This window comes from Piliocolobus tephrosceles, chromosome 19 (assembly GCF_002776525.5).
Source record: "Piliocolobus tephrosceles isolate RC106 chromosome 19, ASM277652v3, whole genome shotgun sequence".
NCBI lineage: Eukaryota > Metazoa > Chordata > Mammalia > Primates > Cercopithecidae > Piliocolobus > Piliocolobus tephrosceles.
In genome coordinates this window covers 23,129,124-23,143,299 of record NC_045452.1, presented here as the reverse complement: position 1 = coordinate 23,143,299, position 14,176 = coordinate 23,129,124, and the positions used below count along the sequence as shown (strand labels likewise).

General features: G+C 53.3%; 1 protein-coding gene across 4 annotated transcripts in view; it reads right to left on the bottom strand.

Annotated features, from left to right (window-relative positions):
* Positions 1 to 14,176, bottom strand: part of ZC3H7B (zinc finger CCCH-type containing 7B) — a 63,939-nt gene that overhangs the window by 21,763 nt on the left and 28,000 nt on the right. For all 4 annotated transcript variants that reach the window (XM_026451605.2, XM_026451606.2, XM_026451607.2 and 1 more), the window contains 3 exons: positions 9,233 to 9,313; positions 7,730 to 7,786; positions 535 to 577 (listed from right to left, as the gene is read on the bottom strand). In XM_026451605.2, coding sequence (XP_026307390.1) covers positions 535 to 577; positions 7,730 to 7,786; positions 9,233 to 9,313 — 181 coding nt within the window. The remainder of the gene's footprint in view (positions 1 to 534; positions 578 to 7,729; positions 7,787 to 9,232; positions 9,314 to 14,176) is intronic.

Below are 14,176 nucleotides of genomic sequence, written 5' to 3'. Positions count from 1 at the left end.
CGCTCAGGGGGTGGTCAAGGAAGGCCACAGCCCCAGAGCTGGCAGGGGCCCTCAGTCCTATGATGTCAACGCTTGGCCCAGGCTCAATGCCTGAATGTCCACTATTGCTGCCTCCTTCCTCTGGGGTAAGCAATGGCCTCTCCAGGGGACACTCTTAAAAAGGCAAAGTTTTCTGGAAGCCAATGAGGAAGAGGAGGGGAAAGGGCTTTGGAAGAGGCAGGGATGTGTAGGCAGCCTGGAGTGAAGGCCATGGGACTGTTGCACCCAGCTAAGAGGCAGCACCCCCCTCCGCCAGGCTAGAGATGGATGCCCTCCCCTCCCTGAGCGGGTCTGTGGCTCTCAACTCACTGTTTTCTCCCATGCCTCAGGGAGTATCAGGGTGGGGAACCCCTCAAAGGCCCTCTCATCTACAGGGCTGGGATGGGGAGAGGACTTGACTCCCCTGACCTCTAGGGGACATCAGGGGTGGGGGGCTGAGTGCCCCTCAACCTGGGGCCTCAATTTCCACTTGTTCCCTCATATCAGGGACATTACCTGTTTCGATGTCATCTATGGACCCCAATCCATTAGAAGTTCCCTGTGGGGAGAGGGCCACAATGGCTCTGTGGCTGGGAAGGCCCCGATCCCGGCACCCAGGACCAGCCCCTCCCCACATGACTAGGCTGTTGACCTGGCACCCAGGAGGACTTAGAGTGCCAGGGGAGATTAAAGCCCTCACATGCAGCTGGGCCTGGTGGTTTATGCCTGTAATCTCCCAGCACTTTGGGAGGCCGAGGTGGGCGGATCACCTGAGGTCAGAAATTTGAGACCAGGCCGGGCGCGGTGGCTCAAGCCTGTAATCCCAGCACTTTGGGAGGCCGAGACGGGCGGATCACGAGGTCAGGAGATCGAGACCATCCTGGTCTACACGGTGAAACCCCGTCTCTACTAAAAATACAAAAAACTAGCCGGGCGAGATGGCGGGCGCCTGTAGTCCCAGCTACTCGGGAGGCTGAGGCAGGAGAATGGCGTAAACCCAGGAGGCGGAGCTTGTTGTGAGCCGAGATTGCGCCACTGCACTCCAGCCTGGGCGACAGAGCGAGACTCCATCTCAAAAAAAAAAAAAAAGAAATTTGAGACCAGCGTGGCCAACATAGTGAAACCTTATCTCTACTAAAAATACAAAAATTAGTCGGGCATGGTGGCAGGAGCCTGTAACCCCAGCTACTTGGGAGGCTGAGGCAGGAGAATGGTTTGAACCCAGGAGGTGGAGGTTGCAGTGAGCTGAGATCATGCCACTATACTCCAGCCTGGGCAAAACCGCCTCAAAAAAAAAAAAAAAAAAAAAAAAAGTGGTGGCTTATGTCTGTAATCCCAGCACTTTGGGAGGCCAAGGCGGGCAGATCACCTGAGGTTAGGAGTTCGAGACCAGCCTGACCAATATGGAGAAAGCCCGTCTCTACTAAAAATACAAAATTAGCCAGCCGTGGTGGCACATGCCTATAATCCCAGCTACTAGGGAGGTTGAGGCAGCAGAATCACTTGAACCCAGGAGGCAGAGGTTGTGGTGAGCCAAGATCGAGCCATTGCACTCCAGCCTGGGCAACAAGAGCGAAACTCCATCTCAAAAAAAAAAAAAAAAGCCCTCACACGTGCTGGGTCCTCACCCCTGTGGTGCCCAGCAAGGGGCTGGATGGGCCAGGAGGTGGGGGCATGGGATCAGTGGAGTGCCACAGCTGCCCCTCTAGCGAGGGGTGGTGAAGGGCAGGGAGGGAACCTCTGAGTCTTGGCTTCCACCTGCCACGGGGTGGGGTCCTCACCCTGGTGAAGGCGGCAAAGGTCATACCAAGCCCCCCATGCAGCACCACAGATGGCTTGCAGTTCAAAGACAAAAGTGCCCTCTCCCTGGGTCCCCAGGCTCTCCTCTCCCATGGTAGCCCCAGGTCCCCCAGGAAGCAGAGAAGGGGATGCAGCCCAGGTGGGATCCCACTGCCTTCCTGCTGGAGGGAAGCTGGGCCTGAGCAGGCTGGACAGCCTAGGCAAAGTTCCCCATCCACTCTGGGCCTGCTTCACTCACTGCTGGGGAAGGCTATCAGGATGAAATGACCTGCTATGTGTGAAAAGTTCAGAATAGGGCCTGGCACACAGGAAGTGCTTTGTAAGTGTTTTTTTGTTTGTTTGTTTATTTGTTTTGAGACAGAGTCTCACTGTGTTGCCCAGGTTGGAGTGCAGTGGCACGATCTTGGCTCACTGCAACCTCCACCCCCCGGCTTTAAGCAATTCTTCTGCCTCAGCCTCCTGAGTAGCTGGAATTACAGGTGCCTATCACCACACCTGACTGACTAATTTTTTTGTATTTTTATTTATTTATTTATTTTGAGATGGAGTTTTGCTCTTGTTGCCCAGGCTGGAGTACAATGGTGTGATCTTGGCTCACCGAAACCTCCGCCTCCCGGGTTCAAGCAAATCTCCTGCCTCAGCCTCCCGAGCAGCTCGGATTATAGACATGCGACACCACACCTGGCTAATGTTTGTATTTTAGGGTTTCTCCATGTTTGTCAGGCTGGTCTCGAACTCCCGACCTTAGGTGATCCATCTGCCTCAGCCTCCCAAAGTGCTGGGATTACAGGCGTGAGCCACCACACCCAGCCTTTTGTATTTTTAGTAGAGATGATGTTTTGCCATGTTGCTCAGGCTGGTTTCAAACTCCTGAGCTCAGGCAATCCGCCTGCCTTGGCCTCCCAAAGTGCTGGGATTACAGGGGTGAGCCACCACACCCGACTTTTTTTTTTTTTTTTTTGAGATGCAATCTTGCTCAGTCACCTAGGCTAGAGTGCAATGGTGTGATCTCAGCTCACTACAACCTCTGCCTCAGACATTCAAGTGATTCTCTAGACTCAGCCTCCCGAGTAGCTGGGATTACAGGCACATGCCACCACGCCCAGCTAATTTTTGAATTTTTTTTTTTTATTTTTATTTTTTGAGATGGAGTCTCGCTCTGTTGCCCGGGCTGGAGTGCAGTGGCCGGATCTCAGCTCACTGCAAGCTCCGCCTCCCGGGTTCACGCCATTCTCCTGCCTCAGCCTCCCGAGTAGCTGGGACTACAGGCGCCAGCCACCTCGCCCGGCTAGCTTTTTGTATTTTTTAGTAGAGACGGGGTTTCACCGTGTTAGCCAGGATGGTCTCGATCTCCTGACCTCGTGATCCGCCTGCCTTGGCCTCCCAGAGTGCTGGGATTACAGGCGTGAGCCACCGTGCCCAGCCAATTTTTGAATTTTTTAGTAGAGACAGAGTTTCACTATGTTGGCCAGGTTGATCTCAAACTCCTGACTTCAAATGATCCACCCACCTCGGCCTCCCAATGTGCTGAGATTACAGGCGTGAGCCACCATGCCTGGCCTGTGTTTATTAGATGTACAGCGTAAGTTCCTGAGTCCCAGCTATCAGGAAACTGGCCTGGGAGAGCTGGTGTTTTATTCACCAGCTCCCACGCTCCGAACTTCAGGCCGTGGTGCATCCTTCCCTGTCCTGACAACCTCCCCTTTTTCTCTGAGTCCTTCATAGTCCAGCTCAAGTCCTGCTTCCCTGGTAAGGCCTTGGGGGGCCCCACCCTTTCTGTGTCCCCACAGAGGGCCAGATGGAGGACCAGACTCCACCACTAGCCTTCCTTTCCCCAGGACCAGCAGCCACAGGACCAGGAGCTAGATTCATCCGGCATCCTGCCTCACGCCAGCCCGGGCCAGCATCTCACACCCACCGTGGGGTTTAGCCCTCGGTCCAGGCGCCCTGCGAGGTAGCATCCCATGGCATGGAAATGTCAGCCCAGAAAGTTGCCATGCACAGATCAGAGCAGGGCTGTCTGATCCAAGAGCCTGCCCTGAGTCTGTCCCCTGGAACTGTACACTCCCCCACCCACACCTGCACCAACACCCTGCACCTCCTTCCCGCATCTGAGCCTGCCATGGAGCACATGGCAAATGTGTGCACTTCAGTCTCTGGAGTGTTTGCTCACCACAGATTGGCTGCCAAACCAAGGCCGCCATGCTGGATGACAGAGCTGCTATCCTCGTGGTAAGTACATAAAGTCTTTTTTTTTTTTTTTTTTGGGACAGAGGGTTTCTCTGTCACCCAGGCTGGAGTGCAGTGGCGTGATCTCGGCTCACAGAATGCTCTGCCTCCCGGCTTCGTGCCATTCTCCTGCCTCAGCCTCCTGAGTAGCTGGGACTACAGGCGCCCGCCAGCACGCCCGGCTAATTTTTTTTTGTATTTTTAGTAGAGACGAGGTTTCACTGTGTTAGCCAGGATGGTCTCGATCTCCTGACCTTGTGATCCGCCCGCCTCAGTCTCCCAAAGTGCTGGGATTACAGGCGTGAGCCACCGCGCCCGGCACATAAAGTCTTTGAGGGAAAAGAGAGGTACCAGATGAACATCTCTAGGGAAAGCGGTGATTCTCCCCGCTAGGTCGTGCCCATGGCTCCCAGGTCATACAGGACAAAGTCACCTTCTCAGCCCTCCTGCCCATGCCATCAACCCAGCCTGCCAGGCTCACTCTTCCTGCCCTTCTGCATGGCACTCCTTCTGGTGACATCCGTTTAGCAACAAAGGTCTATGGAGCTCTATGTCTCCTGCAGAGGCCCTGCTGGGAGCTTTCACACTGACCCACTGTAATTCTATAACCTCCACAAAAATGGCAGGTACTGGACCCCTGTGAAAGAGAAGGAAGCTAAGGCTCTGAGGGGTGCAGTGGCCTGCGTAGATAAGGAGCGGGCTCAGGATCTGAGCCAAAGCACGTCCCACTGCAGAGCCCAGGCTATTCTGAGCCCCATGGGAGGAACTGGTCTTGTGGTCTGGGGTGTCTGTCTCTCTTGCTGCTTAGCCTTTGCACAGGCTGTGTCCCTGGTCATGAGTGCCGTTTCCCCCCTCTCCAGCTCTCCCTTCCTCTTAGTCTTGCTTCCCTGCCTCGCTGAAGCCCTCTCCCACCAAGGCTGCCTTGGGCTCTCTGTTCCTGGAACTCACAGCCCTCCTTGCATCTTGCTCCCCATACTGCCAGAGGCAGCTCTTGCACAGACTCTGTCTTGTAGGGCCTCTGCCTGGCTCCTGGGTCATAAGAAGCTCCCTGAGGGCACAGCCTGGACCATCCCCACTTCCAGGTGCACATGTGGAATGACCAGCCGGCTGAACAAATACGGTGCTCATGGTGGAGAACCTACAAGGACCCCTGCAGCCTGCATTTACCTGTGTCTGTGCACAACTGACAGAAGGCCAGGGGCTCTGGCTGGGACACCACCCTGCCCTCATGTGTCCTAGGGCCACTCCGTGTGTGCACGTGCACATGTGTGTACCATGTTGGGCAAACTGAGTTCATGAGGCAGGGTCTGAACTGGTCCTCTCCACTGTGGGCTTCTTAGAGCCCTCCCTAACCATGCCCCGCCTGACCTCTATGAACGTGCAGGAGGAGCCCAGAAAGATTGCAGGGATGGGTGAACGGCCTGGCTGGGACTGGGAGTGCCTGGTGCCAGGTATGGCGCCATCTATGGTCATCTGGCTGCAGACTGAGCAGGGCTTTGAGGCCTGGCCCTGGAGAGCTGGGCATTCAGCCCATATTTGCTGTGGCCCCCTGGCCACAGTCATCAGTCATTCAACAAATATCTTTTGAGCATCTGCTGTGCCTGCCCAGCCCCAGCTCCGCTTGCTGTGATGAGAAGCTACCTCAGTGCTCTATTCCCAGTGTCTGAACTGACACTGGGTACAAAGCAGTACTCAATAAATACCTTCTGAATCAATGAATAGAATTAATGCTGCCTCCCTTCAATGCCTTCCCAAGGCTAAGACTGAGCTTCTCACCAGGGGCCAAGCGGTCTGGCTTATATCTCCTGTTCCAGGACCCCCAGGGGGCTGCCTGCCTTGGCGTTGGTTCCTCCCACACTCTGAGCTCCTCCAGGCCTCAGGGTCTTTGTAAACACCTTCCCCTGGTCTGGAATGCTGTTTCACCTGCACACCTGCCCCTAACTCTTCAGCCTTCTGGTCTCAGCTTAAATGTCACTGAATCCTGTCTAAATCAGGCCTCCCAGTTGCAATGGCTCAGGTATCCCCACACTCTGCCTTCAGAGTGTGGGGATTTCTGGTCACGGTTTGTAACCAGAAATGATCTGGCTAATGTCCTAATGTCCCTCCTGGACTGTGAGCTCTTTGAAGGCAGGGAACAGAATTGTTTTGTTTATCACGTACCCAACCCCAAGCTCAGTGCTTGGCCCATACTGGGTAAACTTAGACAAATCACTTCTCCTTCATTTAATGTTTCCTCTTTGGAGCACCTGGTATGTGCCAGGCCTAATAATTTCTTTTGTTTTTGAGATGGAGTCTTGTTCTGTCTCTCAGGCTGGAGTGTAATGGCGTGATCTCGGCTTACTGCAAACTGAGCCTCCTAGGTTCAAGTGATTCTCCTGCCTCATCCTCCCAAGTAGCTGAACTACAGGTGCACGCCACCACGCCTGGCTAATTTTGTATTTTTAGTTGAGATGGGGTTTCACCACATTGGCCAGGCTGGTCTTTAACTCCCGAAATTAAGTGATCACCCACCTCAGCCTCCCAAAGTGCTGGGATTACAGGCATGAGCCACCGTGCCTGGCACACATACCATGAATGCCACAAAGGCAGATCATCACCTGCCTCCTTTGCAGGCTGGGAGGCCCCTGAGGGCAAGGACGCAGCTCTCTCAGGCCCAGGGCCAAGAGTGTTTTGTGGGCCTCCTTGTGGAATGAATGAAACAAAGTGCTGCAAAGCTCTGGAGGAGGGAGGCCTGCTGCTACCTCGCTGTGTGACACTGGCCCTGTCCCCACCCCACTCTGTGCCTCAGTTTCCCTTAACGTACAAGGTGGCAGGACCTCGGGTTCCATCAGTGCTCTTATAGCCCATCCCTCACTTTCCAGAAAGCTTCAAAGTCTACCTGAGCAGCTCCTGCGTGGTGAGTAGGGGGCAGGGGTCTTAGTCGTGTGCCAGGCCCTGCCCCACCTCCCGGGATGAGCCAGACCTGACTGGGGTGCACAAGTGTCTTGGCCCTTAGGAGGAGTCCCTAGCTCGGGACAGCACAGCAGCTCTCCGCAGTGACTGCCCATTTCATTTCCTGCTGGGTCCCGTGTGCCGGGTTATCAAGCCCTTTCCTCCCCTGTTTCTGTTGAGGGATGGTCCGCATTTCAGAATGTGGACTCTGAAGGACCTGCCCAAGGCTGCAGGGCCCAGTTTGGCTCTTCCTTGTCAGAATCCTCAGTCTCAGCTGCCCCTCCCCAGCAGAGTCACTGAGCCAGGGAGAGCGGGATGGGTTTCAGCAGGGGCATGCCCTTGAGCTGGGCTTTGAAAAGCGAAGAGCTAGAGAAAGGCAGGGTGGGGAAGAGGAAGACATTCCAGGCCCAGGGGACTGAACCTGCAGAAAGGCTGGTGAGAAAAAAAGCAACACAGCAGGAAATGTGGGGCGGGAGGCAGAAGGCAGGCACGTGGGACCAGGTGCCCGGACTGTGTCCTGGCCAGGGTCCCTGAGTAAGGCTGCCCCCAGGGGCTCCCCGGCAATGACCACTCCCTGCCAACAGCAGCCATGGCCTGTCCCCACACCCTGCCCCCGTGGTCATGGGAGGCACCTCCTGGGGAGGCGGAGGCCCCTGGACCCGCTGCCTGAGGTCATTTATACCTGGAGAGAGTGAATCCAAACCTCTCATAATGGATAAATCAGGACAGGTTGGCTCAGCCCCAGTCCTACCTGATCTGCCACGCCAGCCGCAGTGCCATTACTGAGCAGAGAAAAGGTTTCCAATTCCTGCCAGAGATGGGAGAGAGGTGGGCAGAGGTAAAGATTCTGAAAAGATGCTCAAGGTCCCCTTAGCTGGGGCAGGAAAGAAGCCCTGACACAGGCAGCTGGGATCTGCAGTGTCCCCTGAGTCCCTGTCCCCAGGCCTGCCGGAAGTCACCTGCTCTGTCTCTCTGGGTCAGATTCTGGGGTTTTCTTCCTCCAACCTTGACCTGGGCAGAGGACCTCCCTGCATACCTCTACTGTGTGTCACGCACCATGCTAGACACCGTCTCAAACATTCTATCTTTTTATTTATTTGTTCATTTTTAAAATTTTTTTCTGAGACAGAGTCTCACTTTGTCCCATAGGCTGCAGTGCAGGGGTGTGATCTCAGCTCCCTGCAGCCTTGACCTCTGGGGTTCATGTGATCCTCCCACCTCAGTCTCCCAAGTAGCTGAGACCACAGGCGCGCACTACCACACCAGGCTAATTTTTGTACTTTTTGGAGAGAGACGGTTTCGCCATATTGCCCAGGTTGGTCTTGAACTCCTGAGCTCAAGCAACCTGCCTACCTCAGCCTCCCAAAGTACTATGATTATAGGCATGAACCACTGCGCCCAGCCCATTCTCTCTCTCTCTCTTTTTTTTTTGAGATGGAGTTTCACTCTTGTTGCCCAGGCTGGAGTGCAATGGCGTGATCTCAGCTCACCGCAACCTCTGCCTCCCAGGTTCAAGTGATTCTCCTGCCTCAGCCTCCCGGGTAGCTGGGATTACAGGCATGCGCCACCACGCCCGGTTAATTTTTGTATTTTTAGTAGAGACGGGGTTTCTCCATATTGATCAGGCTGGTCTCGAACTCCTGACCTCAGGTGATCTGCCCGTCTCAGCCTCCCAAAGTGCTGGGATTACAGGCGTGAGGCACCTCTTTTTTTAATTCTCCCATGAGCCCTCTGGGGCGGGCATAAATTATCTCCATCCTCCGGATGAGGAAACCAAGGTGGAAAGAGATGAACTAACTTGCTCAAGGTCACAGAGAGACTCGAGTCACGAGCTTTCCCATGTGCGGCCTCCTGGCCCTTGGCAGGTGCCAAATGAATCTGTGTGGATCTGAACCAGCCAAACAGATACCGACACTTCAAATTTGCACCATATGGGGGTTATTTTAGAACATAATGCTGAAGGATGCCAGTGTCAACTCAGGCCACCTCCAGGTGATTAAAGTCAGCCAGCGCCGGGAGGGAGTAGTTTTCAACAGCTGGAGTCTAAGGTGAGCTAGAAGCGGTGGCTGCTATCTCCTTTTCTGAAAGGTTCCAGGGCTTTCAGCCAACAGACAAGGAAGATCACCTGCTGTCGCTCCCCTCTGTCCTAACCTGGCCCTGGCCACCCTCACCCACCTTCTCCACGGTGCCTGGTCCCTCGCTTCAGACCTCCTCACATCCACACCGACCCTCCCAGGGTCCCGAGCCCACCTACCTGGGGCCTCTTATATGCCTTGCGAACTCGCAGCCCCAGTTTCTGGGCCAGCTCTTGACCAAGCTGAGTCACGCTTTCATCCTGCAGAGGACAAGACACAGGGTGGTGGGTCAGTCTGCCCAGGCTCACAAAGCCGTGCTCCTGGACACCTGTGCAGCCCTGCGGGGGGAGGTCATGGTCACCCCATGTTACAGATGAGAATGTGAGGCCCCAGGAGGTGACCCTGGCTTGTCCAAGTCACACAGCTAATGAGTGGTGGCACCAGGACCACCACCCCATGATTCTGTTTTTCCTTTTATTTGGGGGTAGAAAATGAATCATTTTGTTTTTATTTTAATGCAGTCTTTTTATTTCTAAAATTTAGCAAGTGACAGTGTCACTGTAGAAGGGAAGAATGTTACAGGGAGAGCAAGTGCTCCCTGGGTCTCCCCCTTCGCCCTAGGCTTTTCCAGGAGGGAATCGCACTCTGCTGGGCTGATGTGTTTCCTTAGGGCTCTTTTCTAGGAATGCACGCATGCAGACCTATAAAGCATGCTTAGTTCTGGCCAGGCGCGGTGGCTCAAGCCTGTAATCCCAGCACTTTGGGAGGCCGAGACGGGCGGATCACGAGGTCAGGAGATCGAGACCATCCTGGCTAACATGGTGAAACCCCGTCTCTACTAAAAAATACAAAAACTAGCCGGGAGAGGTGGCGGGCGCCTGTAGTCCCAGCTACTCGGGAGGCTGAGGCAGGAGAATGGCATAAACCCGGGAGGCAGAGCTTGCAGTGAGCTGAGATCCGGCCACTGCACTCCAGCCTGGGCGACAGAGCGAGACTCCATCTCAAAAAAAAAAAAAAAGCTTAGTTTCATTTTGTGGGGATTTGGGGATTGTCTCTTTCTTTTTTGTTTTGTTTTTTTGAGACGGAGTCTTGCTCTGTCCCCCAGGCTGGAATGCAGTGGCATGATCTCAGCTCACTACAGCCTTTGCCTCCTGGGTTCAAGAGATTCTCCTGCCTCAGCCTTCCGCATAGCTGGGATTACAGGCATGTGCCACCGTGCCCAGTTAATTTTTTTTTTTTTCTGTATTTTAGTAGAGACGGGGGTTTCACCATGTTGGCCAGGCTGGTCTTGAACTCCTGACCTCAAGTGATCCACCTGCCTCAGCCTCCCAAAGTATTGGGATTACAGGCGTAAGCCACTGTGCCTGGCTGTTTCTTTCTTTTTTTAAACAGGAAAGAGGTCACATTATATAGTTCTACAACTTGTTTCTAAAACCAAACAATATACTGCAACCCTCAGCAAGTGAGGATACATAGATGAGGCACAGGGTTGTAAGGCCCAAAGGAGCCAGGGCGTGGAAAGCTTGCAACAGTGCCTGGACCACACTTAGTGACCACTAGACAGCAACCATCCTTCCTTCCCTTCCCAGGCTGTAATATAGAACATGCACTACGTGCCAAGCATGAGTGAGGGGCAAAGGATACCCCAGCGAACAGGGCAGATGGGCCCAGGCCTCATGGAGATTCCAATCCAAAGTGGGAGATCAGACAGTGAACAAAGAAACAGGTGGCTACAAGCTGGGGTCCAGGCACAAAGGGGCAAGGAAGGCACTGACATCTGGGCATGTGTCTACCTCCAACCTCACTGACTGGGTTGGAGCCAGGGGCCTGGAGCCCAGGGCCTGGGTTGGAGCCATCTGTGATCCCCAGTGCCCAGCATGGAGCAGGGGCTCGGTCAGTGTTTGCCCAACAAAGATTGGGAAAAGAGAGAGTTCCCTCAAGCAGAGCCAGGAGCCCTTAGTTACTTTCGCCTGGCCATTTACTAACCCTAACTGGGTTCCGGCTCCTTTCTATCCCCTGTGGTGGGGATGAAAGCTGCTTTGTCCTCCTCATGAGTAAGTACCAGTGAGACCTGGGTGTGGATCTATCGTGGACACTCTAAAATGCTATATGGATCAGGGGACTATGGTCATACAGAAAGGCTGTTTTTTGTTTTTTTTTAATAGACAAGCTCTTGCTTTGTCAAACTCAGGTTGAAGTGCAATGGTGCAATCACAGCTCACTACAACCTCCACCTCCTGGGCTCAAGCGATCCTCCCACCTCGGCCTCCTGAGTAGCTGAGATCTCAGGTGCATGCCGTCATGCCCAGGTAATTTTTAAAAAAATTTTTTTGTAGCTTAAGCCTGTAATCCCAGCACTTTGGGAGGCCGAGATGGGTGGATCACGAGGTCAGGAGATTGAGACCATCCTGGCTAACACGGTGAAACCCCGTCTCTACTAAAAAATACAAAAACTAGCTGGGTGAGGTGGTGGGCGCCTGTAGTCCCAGCTACATGGGAGGCTGAGGCAGGAGAATGGCATAAACCTGGAAAGGCGGAGCTTGCAGTGAGCTGAGATCCGGCCACTGCACTCCAGCCCGGGCGACAGAGCAAGACTCCGTCTCAAACAAAAAAAAAAAAAAAAAATTGTTTTTTGTAGAAACAGGGTCTTGCTATGTTGCTCAGGCTGGCTGCAAACTCCTGAGCTCAAGTGATCCTCCCACCTTGGCCTCCCACAGTGCTGAGATTACAGGCATGAGCCACTGTGTCTGGCCAAGAAAGATTCTTAATTGTGAACTAAACAGAATTAGCGAAACAAGAATAATAAGCAATAAGCATGATAACACAAATGTGTTCTGAACACTTACTGTGTCTGGCCATTGTGCTAACTGCCCTATGCGATTTTCATATTCTATCCTTGGCACAGCCCTAGGATGCACGGTCATCACCCCATTTTACAGGGGTGCAAACCAAGGCTTAGAAAAGCTAAGCCATGGCCAAGGTCACATAACTAGTAGGTGACAGACCCAAGATTGGAACCCAAACCCAGGCCAGCTCTCTAGCATCAACATCCTTGACCACTGTGCATACTGCCTGTCCTCTGCTCTGCCCACCCAAATCCTTCTTGCCACTTTCTGCCCTACTCAAGCCCCACCTTCTCCAGGGAGCCTTCCAGGATTCTGGTCGGTCTTTTCCTTTCCACCCTTCCTGGGTAGCATTTACCTTTCCCCAACTTCTTTCACATCCATTATTTCAGGGATAAAGTAGGAAGGGGATCATATAGATGTGGAACTGATGTGCAGAGATGGGAAGTGCTTCTTCACACTCAGGCTGGGAGTTGCAGGTGGAGCCAGGTTTAGACCCCAGCTGCTTTCATTTGTCTCCAGTGGGCTGTGGGACCCTGTGGGGCACAGATCTGTGTCCCATGGGGCGCTCAAAAAATATTTGATATGTGGATAAGTAAATGGGGAGAGGGGGTGTATCCAGCTGCGAGCAGTCCAGGGTCACCTCACAGGCTCTCTATTGATAATTTCTCATTGTTTCTTCCCCACCTAGTGACAGCTATGACAGTAAGACCTCGGCTTTATTTATTTATTTAATTTATTGAGACAGAGTCTCGCTCTGCTGCCCAAGCTGGAGTGCAGTGGCGTGATCTCAGCTCAATGCAACCTCCATCTCCTGTGTTCAAGCAATTCTCCTGCCTCAGCCTCCCGAGTAGCTGGGACCATAGGTGTGCACCACCATGCCTGCATAACTTTTTTTTTTGAGACGGAGTCTCACTCAGTCACCAGGTTGGAGTGCAGTGTCGCGATCTCGGCTCACTGCAACCTCCGCCTCCCAGCTTCAAGCAATTCTCCTGTCTCAGCCTCCTGAGTAGCTGGGACTACAGGTACACGCCACGGCACCTGGCTAACTTTTATATTTTTAGTAGAGACGGGGTTTCACTATGTTGGCCAGGATGGTCTCAATCTCTTGACCTCGTGATCTCCCGAAGTGCTGGGATTACAGGCATGAGGCACTGCACCTGGCCAAGGTCACCCTTTTACTCCTTATGTCAGTTATGCGTTCCTTCAGTGCAGAGGTTAAAAGCACTGACTCTAGAATCAGACTGCCTGGGTTCAAGTCTTAGCTCTGCCACCTACTGGCTGTTATGATCTTGGGTAAGTCACTTTCGTCTTGTCTTTTGTTTTGTTTGAGATAGGGTCTCGTTCTGTTGTCCAGGCTACAGTGCAGTGGCGTGATCAAAGCTCACTGCAGCCTCAACCTGCTGGGCTCAAGTGATCCTTCCACCTTAGCCTCCCAAGTAGTTGGGACTTCAGGCATGTGCTACCATGCCTGGCTAATTTTTGTATTTTTTGTAGAAATGAAGTTTCACCATGTTGTCCAGGCTGGTCTCAAATGCTTGGGCTCAAGTGATCCATCTACCTCGGCTTCCCAAAGTGCTGTGATTATAGACGTGAGCCACCGTGCCCAGCCTGGTAAGTGGCTTTCTCTCCATGCCTCCATCCCCTCATTTATTTTTGAAAACATATATATTTTGTTTGTTTGTTTTTCTTTTTTTTTTTTTTTGAGACGGAGTCTCACTCTATCGCCCAGGCTGAAGTGCAGTGGCGCGATCTCAGCTCACTACAGCCTCTGCTTCCTGGGTTCACACCATTCTCCTGCTTCAGCCTCCCGAGTAGCTGGGATTACAGGTGCCCGCCATCACATCTGGCTAGTTTTGTATTTTTAGTAGAGACGGGGTTTCACCATGTTAGCCAGGCTGGTCTCAAACTCCTGACCTCGTGATCCAGCCGCTTCAGCCTCCCAAAGTGCCGAGATTACAGGTGTGAGCCACCATGCCTGGGATTTTTTTTTTTTTTCTCTTTCCTTGAGATGGAGTCTCACTCTGTTGCTCAGGCTGGAGTGCAGTGGTGCGATCTCGGCTCACTGCAACCTCTGCCTCCCGGGTTCAAGCGATTCTCCTGCCTCAGCCTCCCAAGTAGCTGGGATTACAGGTGTGCATCACCATACCTGGCTAATTTTTGTATTTTTAGTAGAGATGGGGTTTCGCCATGTTGGCGAGGCTTGTCTCGAACTCCTGACCTCGGGTGATCCATGCACCTCAGCTTCCCAAAGTGCTGGGATTATAGGCATGAGCCACC